General features: G+C 41.3%; 1 protein-coding gene across 1 annotated transcript; it reads right to left on the bottom strand.

Moving 5' to 3' along the window:
- Nucleotides 1-4,335: 4,335 nt before the first annotated feature.
- On the bottom strand, nt 4,336-10,164 carry LOC107576262 (dnaJ homolog subfamily C member 8-like; the record flags this gene model as incomplete). Its single annotated transcript, XM_016262478.1, has 7 exons — nt 4,336-4,432; nt 4,569-4,660; nt 6,448-6,519; nt 6,604-6,698; nt 6,779-6,845; nt 6,927-6,983; nt 9,978-10,164. Coding segments are annotated over 7 exons (667 nt in total), but the record flags the coding sequence as incomplete, so codon positions are not given.
- Nucleotides 10,165-11,592: the final 1,428 nt, after the last annotated feature.

Raw genomic sequence — 11,592 nt, 5'->3', positions numbered from 1 at the left:
TCTCTCTCACACACACACATATATATATATATATACACACACATGTGATGAGACCAGAGCGTCTCTCTCTCTCACACACACACATATATATATATATACACACACACACGTGATGAGACCAGAGCGTCTCTCACACACACACACACATATATATATATATATATATATATATACACACACACGTGATGAGATTGGAGCGTCTCTCTCTCACACACACACACACACAATAGGGATGGGCAATATGGCCTAAAAAAATGATCACGATAATTTCTGGTATTTATTGCGATACCGATATCAATGACGATATCCAGACACCAGCCTTTGCAGAAATTATTTTCTTCTGTAAAATAGCAGATTATGTTACGTTTAAGTTGTGTTCCAGTAACTGTGCTGAAAAACATCACACAACGACAATTACACATTAATAACAGAAATCAATTACAAGTTTAAACTGTAAACAGATTCTGTATTTATTTATACTCTCGTGGTGCAGCCCGTGGCAAAAACAGCAAAAGTAACAATTCCAGCCATGTCTTCAGTTGGGTTTATAATGACAAAAGAGTGCAACTGCAAATAAATCCTAATAAAGCAACAAACACGTTAAAGTAACCTGATCCATGAAAGAAGTTCAGCGTGAAACACACTCTTAGAATGTAAATAAACAGTTAGGAAGGCTAAGTTTTCAGCACTCCTGTCCCATGGAACAAACTGTAAAAATACTGCAAGCATTGTATCGAAAACTAACTAATGTTACTACACTTCCAGCAGCGCTGAACACCGCTCTGACGACTCTGGCTTTGATGACCAGGATCTCTTCTTGACTCGTTTACTGAGTGCGGAAGCGTGGATCAAGAATTGTTGCCATGTTGATCAGCTCCTGAACCTCTAGGTCACCTCTGGTGTTCATGTAGTCCAGTATTGAACTTGTAATTGTCTTGGTGAGCTCCGTGTCTTCATCTCTCCCCTGCAGCAGCTCACTGCTCAATAGGTGAAGAACAGGCTTCAAGCATGACACTGTGACGTAGTTTTCAGAAGAGAGGGCATCTGTGAAATCAAGAAGAGGCCCAAGCGGCCAGGATTTGCGTGATGGCCTCGTCTTGCTCAAGCATCCGCTGGATCCCCATCGTGTTGCCGATTCAGTCACAAGTTTGTGTGGAGGAAGGCCAAGCTCTACTTGCTGTACACTGACACTCTTCTTACAAACGCCCACAGCTCTGTCAATCCTGGAGTCCCTCATGCTTCTCTCTGCAAGACAACAATACAATCAAAAACTAAAAAGCAAAAACAAAAAGAATGAGAGTTCAGTTAGAATTAAAATAATAGATTAAACTAAAAAATGTTAATTTAATCTTAAATGCACATACTATTTGTGACCCTGCAGCACAAAAGCAGTAAGTCAAGTCGCTGGGGGATATTTGTAGCAATATCCAACAATACATTGTATGGGTCACAATTATACATTTCTCTTTTATGCCAAAAATCATTAGGATATTAAGTAAAGATCATGTTCCATGAAGATATTTAGTAAATGTCCTACCGTAAATATATCAAAACTTAATGTTTGATTAGTAATATGCATTGCTAAGAACTTCATTTGAACAACTTTAAAGATGATTTTCTCAATATTTAGATTTTTTTGCACCCTCAGATTCCAGATTTTCAAATAGTTGTATCTCGACCAAATATTGTCCGATCCTAACAAACCATACATCAATGGAAACTAGGGCTGCTCCGATTCCCCATCGGCTGATAATCACGTTGGGATGATTGATCGGCGGTCTCTAAAAAGGCCGATCTCAAGCTGATGACGCTGCTGTGAGAGGTTTGGCACTGTCTCAGTCTCTGTCTGGCGCGGGTGAAATCATTATAATGCTTTATTTCTTTATTATATAACTTATAAAGTCATTTGAAAACCTTGTGTGAGACGTAATTTGACAAACAGCGAGAGTGAATCACCGCGCGCGCTCTCTTTCTCTCTCAAAATACACAAATGTCTTCGAATCACCACATCACGTCTGACTATAAGCTGCACAGTTAACACAGGAATTGTCACTTGCACAATCGAGGCAGTGTTGTGTCGTCACTAAAGTTTATAAATTGCATTAGTTTTTAATTCTTGCCAGTGTTCGCGTGCTCTCTTGGAGCTCATGCACACTCGCAGTGCACACACATAACGCCGGGTTCACATTACTCCGTTTGCAGTGTGTATGCGGTGCATATTTTTTCCGCGCTCATGTTAACAGATTAAAGCGTTTGCGGTCCGGCGGTGTGTTCAGGAGCGGTGCGTCTGCAGCAGTGCAGAGATCGTTTCAGCACCGAGTCTACTGCTGCGCTGCAAGCGAAGAGTTAAAGTAACAGCGCATTGTTTGCAGTAAACATGAACATTGATTGACACGATTACACCATAAATACATATGATTAAAGTCTACTGTGTTTCAGTCAACACACATGGCTTTTTGGCTGGGTTTAAAGGAAAAGAGCACTTTTAGATAAACACGGCAATAATAGATGCACTCGTGGAGGAAGGAAAACTAAGTGAACCGCAGGATTGCTTGTAATAAGGAGTTCAATGCAAAAGGAAAGGCAGTAGAGCTGACTATTTCTGTCAATGCTAAGATTGTGATAACGTAAGAAAAGTAGTTTAAATGTTTTGCCACTTGCTTGAGCAGCTTAATATATAAATCTAGAAGTAAAAGTAAAAAGCACTGAATAATGCGTTGCTTATATTTATTGTGTTTAAACATGTCTGTGAAAGACTGTATTACTGTACTGTGTAAAAGAGAATTGCAATGCTGAAAAAGAATTTTCAGTGACAATGTTTGGATTTGAAATCAAACTAATGGATAAATGTAGTGTTTGTGGTGAACACGGATCAGTGGCGGACTCCTGTGTGAAAGCTGCTTCTCTCACAAGAGACACACCTAAGAGAGGAATTACACACATTTTCAATAAATGTCTAAAAATCCTGATTGGAGTGTCACTATAAATAGTTATAAATGATAAAAAAAGAAGGCTTTTAAAAGATGGGTATCGGTGATCAGCGATCGGCCTCAAAAACCCTGATCGGAGCACCCCTAATGGAAAGCTCATTTATTCAGCTCTCAGATGATGTATACATCTCAATTTAGAAAAATGGACCTTTATGACTGGTTTTGTGCTCCAGGGTCACACATACATATTACCTAATGTAATGATTTACTGTTCAAAATACTGCATACGGTTACATTTCTAATGCAGAAACAAATACATAAATGCAGCAAATATTAAGCTCATGTTTGCTCAGTGTGCATGCATAAAATATACTGACACGAAGAGAGAAAGATTAAACTTACCAATAGCAATGTGTAGACAATGGCCAAAGCAAGAGTGTTCAGAGTTACTGCTCTTACTATATTGCTCCACTGTCCGTTGTTAGGCACACCTGTTTCTCCTCGTCTAAACTCCACTCTCGAAGAAACCGCCTCAAGCCACTCGCGATGTTTTCACCCGTGTGGTCATCTGGAAACAAACTTGTCTGGATGCAACAGCAGTCACTCGTTATACAAAGGACCGTAAGGCTCATGTACGGCTCAGTCGCTCGGCTACTCCACAGGTCTGTAGTTGAGGCATAAAAATCCGCCGTAGACAGCGTTGTTAGTTCCCTACCACGGCACTCTTCATACAACGCTGGCAGAACTGTTTCGGAAACGCACTTCCTTGCAGGCATGTTGTATCTTGGGTCCAGTTTATGGATCATTCGCTTGAATCCTTCTTTTTCGATGTCTTTTGCCAAACAAAACGCCACTGCCACTGCCAATTCTTTCCATCGCTTACTTTGCTTATCATAAGGAACGCAGTTAGCAAATGCGCTGGCCATTTTCGTCCGAGTAGGAATTTTCTTAGCCTCAGGTCTAACGCTACTTGTAGTCGGTGTCTCCCTCTCCTCGCGCATCTTCAAACTTTCGTCGCACTCTGGTTTGTGTTTGAGATGGTGGAACAAATCGGACGTGTTTCCACTCTTTGTAACCACTGTTTTTCTGCAAACCTTGCATATGACGGTCGTTTGCTCCGCATCTGATTTTCTATAACCAAACCAGTTCCAAATTGTGGAGGTAGCGCCTCGCTTAGCAACAAGCTCCTCTTCAGCCTCACGTCCGCCTTCCGCCATGCTAGTTATCGCTCCGCACGAGCGGTGAATGGGTCATGCACGGAACTACATCATAAACTAGGCTTATCGTTATTATCGTGAGGAGGATTTTTAACGGTACATCGCAAACGATAAGATATCGCCCATCCCTAACACACACACACACACAGACACACACACTCTCTCACTCACTCACACACACACACACAGACACACACTCTCTCTCTCACCTCAAAGTTCTTCTGCCACTCTCGCTCTCTCTTGGTGCGCTCCTGTGTCTCGATCTCCTCTTCCCGCTGTCTCTTCCTGCAATCACAGGACACTCCGTCACGTGTGTGACGCTCCAGTCTCATCACACGTGTGTGCATCTGTGTGTGTCTCTCTCTGTGTGTGTGTGTGTGCGCGAGAGTGTGTGTGTGTGTGAGAGTGTGTGTGTGTCTACCGTTCGTGCATCTCCTTGGCTTCTCGCTCTTTCCTCTTGATCTCCAGCTCGGCAAAGAGCTTCATGGTCTGTTTATAAACCGCCTGCCGGAACTACAGACACACAAACACACTATCAGAGCTCAAACACGCTAAAAACACGTCAGGATCACATGTCAATCAGGATATTGTTACTCTACTGCTGTTTGGTTTTAGTTTTTTAGAGTCTTTAACTGAATTGAAATGGTACAAAACATGGTAAAGATTTGGCCAATTGCTGTGTGAACACTCTCTCTCTCTCTCTCTCGCTCACTCACACTCTCTCTCTCTCACACACACGCACACTCTCTCTCTCTCTCTCTCTCTCTCTCTCTCTCTCTCTCTCTCTCTCTCTCTCTCTCTCTCTCTCTCTCTCTCTCTCTCTCTCTCTCTCTCTCTCTCTCTCTCTCTCTCTCTCTCTCTCTCTCTCTCTCTCTCTCTCTCTCTCTCTCTCTCTCTCTCTCTCTCTCTCTCTCTCTCTCTCTCTCTCTCTCTCTCTCTCTCTCTCTCTCTCTCTCTCTCTCTCTCTCTCTCTCTCTCTCTCTCTCTCTCTCTCTCTCTCTCTCTCTCTCTCTCTCTCTCTCTCTCTCTCTCTCTCTCTCTCTCTCTCTCTCTCTCTCTCTCTCTCTCTCTCTCTCTCTCTCTCTCTCTCTCTCTCTCTCTCTCTCTCTCTCTCTCTCTCTCTCTCACACACACACACACACAATTATTGACATGATTCAAAAAGGTTAAATAGTCCTGAATAAAACAATCACACTGGTGACATTTGTGGTAAAAAATGATGCATTGCAAATGAATGAGAGATCAATGCCATCTAGTGAAAACCTTTGGTACTGCGGCCAAACAAAATCTCTCTGAAAGCTCATTTTTATATCTAACTCAAACTTCTTTAAAATTGTGAAAAAAATCAAAGCTATAAATCTACAGTGAAAAATGTTTTGGAAAATATACTTTTCATATAACATGACAAATTTAATTTTTTTACAGTTTTCACTGCCAAGTGTTTCCATTAAAAAGAGACCAAACTTCAGTCTGTGCTCCAAAGCACTCAAGATTTACCACAGCTCAAAAAGTGGTTAACAGGTAATCAATGGATCATAACTATTCCATAAATACAATATAGTACCATAAAACCCCCTACAAATACAAAACATTAAATAAAAACATTACTGCACTAAAATAGAGTACATTGATTTGATTGAAATAATTAAATGTTTTGACCTGCATGTGAGCAGCAGCAGACGGTTAATGCCACGATGAAACTGAAGTAGAACCAGATCTGATGAACACATGTAATAGATTACTGTAAAGGAATGATGAGGGCGGGGCTTGGATCAGCGTATCAGTTGTTGATTGGATGTGGAAATATGGGCGTGGCTCTCAGACAAGCGTGAGCTTTAGGGGCGGGGTTTAAACACACTAAATGATTGGCCAAATAAAAATAAAAAATTGGTTTAGGAATGACCAATGATGGCGTGGTTTGACTGTCAACGTGAAGACTATGGAAGAGCATTATAATGCGAGATTAAGCTCGATAAATTTCAAGAAAAAAGTTGAAATAAAATTGAGAATAAACTCGTTAAATTTCAAGAAAAAGTCAAAATATCAATGCCTTTATTCTTGAAATTTATCGAGTGTAATCTTGCATTATAACCACTTGTTTTTTTTTATTGTTTAGCCCTTATCCTCTTTCATAGACATGATATGGAAGCAAAACAGACCAAAATCACAGAGTTGCCCAGTGCATGTAAACAGTTTTTGCGTGTAGTGTCTGTATGAAATCCTGACCTTCATGTCAAACATTCATCACGCAGAAGCATCTCAGTGTCACGTGACACAAACGTGTCGAGGCGTGAACGTACCACTTCCGGGTCGTCTTCCTCCACCTCTGTGGGCTTCCCGTCTTTCTTGAGCTGCTTCTTCTGCTGGCTCATCTGTGAGAGGTCAGAGGTCAGTCTGGTGTTCAGAGCAGAGCGCTGTAGAAACACACGTGTGTCTGGAGATCACCAGCGGCTCACCATGTGCTCCACGTACTCCTTCCCCGCGTGGATCACATCCAGCGCCTTCTTCTTATGCTCCTGTTCCAGCAGCATCTTATAAGCCTTATCGACCGCTGTGCACACACACACGCTCAGCATCACACACTCAGGACGCTCTGACACCAGCATGAGCTGCAGAGACGCTGCGGTTTACCTTCGAAGGCCAGCTGGGCTCGATCCACATCGTCCTGGTTCTTGTCTGGATGGACGAGGATGGACAGCTGAGGACAGAGAGAGAGAGACGGGCGTGAGACACTGAGACTCTCTGAATCACACACACTCACAGAGAGATGAAGATCTACCTGTCTGAAACGCTTCTTCAGCTCCTCGTCTGTGGCTTCAGGATCGATCTGAAGAACCTGCACCAACCACACGCGCACACACACAGACACAGGCACAGACATGCACACAGACACACACACACACACACACAGACGCACACACAGACACACACACACACACACAGACGCACACACAGACACTCCACACACACAGGCAGGCACGCACGCACGGACACGCAGACGCGCAGACACGCACACACAGACGACACGCACACAGACACAGACCCAGGCACACAGACACGCACACGCACACACACACACGCACACACACACACGCACACGCGCACACAGACACACAGACACGCACACAGACACACACGCACACACACAGACGCACACACAGACACACACACACACGCACACAGACACACACACACACACACACACCGACACACCCACACACACACACACAAACACACACACACACACCACCAGAGGACACAAACACACACACCACCCCATGACACAAACACAAACACAATGGGGACTCTCCATAGGTGTAATGGTTTTTATACTGTACAGACCGTATATTCTGTTGCCCTACACCAACCCTACCCCTAAACCTACCCCTCACAGGAGACTTTCTGCATTTTTAGATTTTCAAAAAAACTCATTCTGAATTATTTTTAAGCCTTTTGAATTACGGGGACACTGAAAATGTCCTCATAAATCACCTTCTTGTTGTAATACCTGTCATACCCATTTTATTATACAAATTTGTGTCCTCATAAACCACATAAACATGCACACACACACACACACACACACAGACACACAGACACGCGCACAGACACACACACACACGCGCACACACACACGCGCGCACACACACACACGCGCGCACACACACACAGACACGCACACACACACACACGCACACACAGAGACAGACAGACGCGCACACACACAGACGCGCACACACACACGCACACACACAGGTCAAACAACAGCATGGATATTAGTGATTCCAGCACAGGATATTTGACAGCGATGCTGTTTCTGTGATCTTTATCGTTAGATCTTCACATCTTTCCCTTTCTTTAAACAAAACCAGTGCTTGAAAACAGTGGATTGATTATTATTCTCACAACAATAAAACAGTACAACAACAAACTCACTTATATTAAACAGAACATTTATTAAAAATAAGACGAGTGATGTATGACAAAAATAATAATTCCTTCCTAACAAGGGAATGAATTTAGTGGACAAGGTTATTTTACTTAACTAAAACCATAAATAAAATTATATTACTTGAAATAATAAAATAAATTCTACCTGAAATCAAATAAAATATTAAAAACCTAAACTAATTTCAGCTAGTTGCCAAGGCAGCATTTATTTTTATTTAGTTTAACTTAATAAAGTAAAATAATTAAAACTAAAACTAATAAAAATGACAAAGACACCCTAAAAAGTATTAAAACTTTAACTAAATTTAACATGAATAAAATAAAAAAATTAATTAAAATTAAAATATTAAAATAAAATATTAACAAAAACTATATTAGTATCTCGATGATAATAAAATAACTAAAACACTACTAAAATAACACCAGGCATGGGAATGAATTCTCACACGTCACGCTGTGTGAAGTACAGACTGAACGGATTGTCAACACATCCCACTGCTGTATGGCCAGATGAGATGCAAACTACGCTTTCTCGACTGGATAACCAGTGTTTCGCTAGTGAAGTTTTGATGAATGAAGACTGCAATCAAGGTAAAGACGATTGCGGTGGCATACAGTACAGTAAGCATGCGTGAGTCCGTTATAATAATGAGTGTATGAGTGCTCTTGACGCACTGATCGCACACTGTATTTATGCACAAGCACAGACATTTCCATATATTCACACTGTTTCCACACACATTCACGATAATGTTTTGATTTGTCATGTTTATGTTGCTGAGTTTAGTTATTCTGAATGGATCCGTGTACTGTAGTAGATGTACGTTTAGTTATTCTGAATGGATCTGTGTACTGTAGTAGATATATGCAGTCAGCAGGCGGTTGGTTTAAGGTTTTTTGGCATCTCCATGTGGTGCTGTTCGGTATCATAACTTGGCTTCTCTAAAGTGTGAAAAAGCTCTTTGCTGTTGCACTGTACCCATACTATACAATTCAGATTTCTTTCTTTCATATGTGCTTATATGTGCTTCTTATATAATTTGGTTCTTTGGTGTCCATTTGGAGTTTCTAAGTGTCCTTTTTTGGAAAGACATCTAAATTTATCCTGAAAAAAAAGCTTGCAGACAAATACAGATGTCTGAGAATCACCCTCCAATCTTTTGGTTTACTTTGCTGGATATAGCAATGATGACAAAATAAACATTTGAAAAGATAAATGGTCTATGCTTAATTTCATAAGTATATAAATTTAACCTATTTTTCATGAACATATACATGCATGTGTGTGTATTTATATATACATAATAAATATACACAGTGTACACACATATATTATGTAAACAAAAACTTATTTTGGACGCGATTAATCGTCTGACAGCACTAGTGTGTATATATATATATATGTGTGTGTGTGTGTGAGAGAGAGAGAGAGAGAGAGAGAGAGAGAGAGAGAGAGAGAGAGAGAGAGAGAGAGAGAGAGAGAGAGAGAGAGAGAGAGAGAGAGAGAGAGAGAGAGAGAGAGAGAGAGAGAGAGAGAGAGAGAGAGAGAGAGAGAGAGAGAGAGAGAGAGAGAGAGAGAGAGAGAGAGAGAGAGAGAGAGAGAGAGAGAGAGAGAGAGAGAGAGAGAGAGAGAGAGAGAGAGAGAGAGAGAGAGAGAGAGAGAGAGAGAGAGAGAGAGAGAGAGAGAGAGAGAGAGAGAGAGAGAGAGAGAGAGAGAGAGAGAGAGAGAGAGAGAGAGAGAGAGAGAGAGAGAGAGAGAGAGAGAGAGAGAGAGAGAGAGAGAGAGAGTGAGTGAGTGTGTGTGTGTGTGTCTGTATTCTACAAACACCAGTGTCGGTGGTATCAGTGTGAGCTTCAGAGATGGCTGACACAAGCTGACCTCAAACGGGTTGAGGTTGAAGTACGAGGCTCCTGGTCGCAGTAACCTGTCGATCTGCTGTTTGGAGGTTAAAACCGAGTCTCTCTTCTCGATCTGCTTCACCTGAGGAACGACACACAACCGCAGACCATCACGCGTCTGAGAGAGGCTCCTCTGCTCTTCTACACTTATCAAAATACTCTGAAAACTGTGAAATATTATTACAGTGTAAAACAGCGGTTTTCTGTGTGAATATCTGTTAAACTGTAATGTATTTCTGTGATGCGCAGCTGTATTTTCAGCATCATTCCTCCAGTCTTCAGTGTCACATGATCTTCAGAAATCAGTATAAAATGCTGATAAACATTTCTGATTATTATCAATGTAGCGTCTCGACCAATCTGACACACTAATTTTAATTTGATTTAACAAATCAATTATTCATTAGGTTAACAAATCGTCACAGTCCCCTCACTCAATTAACTGGATGCCAGGATGTCTGCTGAACACCAGGCGCTCTGGTCACCATGACAACTAATCATGATATCACTGGTTTTATGACCCCCCAGGAATGTGAGAAGGATAGCGGTTCCATGGTAACCAATGCTGATATCACTGGTTTTATGGCCTAAAAGGAATGCAGGGGATAAACTCCCTCATTTTCCTCATAAGAAAGGCACAAATGCACAGGAGAAACTGACTTTTCTACTAATTAATTCATAGGAAAACCTTTTCTTTGAATGAACACACATTTTCTTCAGGCCATTGTGTGTATTATTGCTGTTTTGTATTTAATCTGTTGTATTATAGACTATTTTTATTCATGCTTACGATAAACCACTCATTCATATAAGTACCATGTCTAGTATCTATGAATTCGTCTTCGGATGATCTAACTGAGAGTGCATATTACATGCTGATACCTCTGCAACATATGGATGTTCTAAGAATCATTACTAATTTCTGCATCAACACTCAAGTGAATTACATATGCAAAATACCATGCTTAGAGACAAAGGGCCATAAAAACGCAGAACTCCCACTTGAGATTCCGGACTTCCCCATTGGGCAAGCCCATCTTGAGAGGCGTGAATCTCTGCAGGCTTTAAAGGCCACACTTCAAGAGACCCGCCCCAGTCGGTGGTTCGTTCTTAAGCTAAGAAGATGTGAAAAAAACGCTTCAGGATATCAAAGATTGTTCCAGGCCTTTCGGCCTAGTCCTTTCCATTCATCAAGTGACTCTGACTGAAACTGGTTCTTTCTCATCAACCAACTTCAGCAAGATCTTGGGGCCGTAAGATCGCATCAGGAATCTTTGTTCATACAGACGTGCAAGTATCAAACTTAGTCGATTTAATTGATGCATTAAGTATCAGTTACACCTTTCTACAAGGTGTGTTTGAACTCAGAATCTGATGTTTCCCTGAAGGCTTTGATCTGTTGAATATACATGCAAAGTGTTCCATAAAATCCATTCTTTATGCCTCTTTCTATGCTGAGTTAAACTTTAACCCTTTCCTATACCAACTGTATGTGTGTGTGTGTGTGTGTGTGTATGTGTATGTTAGACCGGCTTAATGTGTTTATGTAGTATGTTAGACTAGTTTAAGTGTTTATGTAGTTAATAAAACCTTAC

The sequence above is a fragment of the Sinocyclocheilus grahami genome, unplaced genomic scaffold, assembly GCF_001515645.1.
Source record: "Sinocyclocheilus grahami isolate Dianchi unplaced genomic scaffold, SAMN03320097.WGS_v1.1 scaffold3412.1, whole genome shotgun sequence".
NCBI lineage: Eukaryota > Metazoa > Chordata > Actinopteri > Cypriniformes > Cyprinidae > Sinocyclocheilus > Sinocyclocheilus grahami.
Note: the sequence above shows the minus strand (reverse complement) of the source record. Positions and strands in the feature narration are given on the sequence as shown.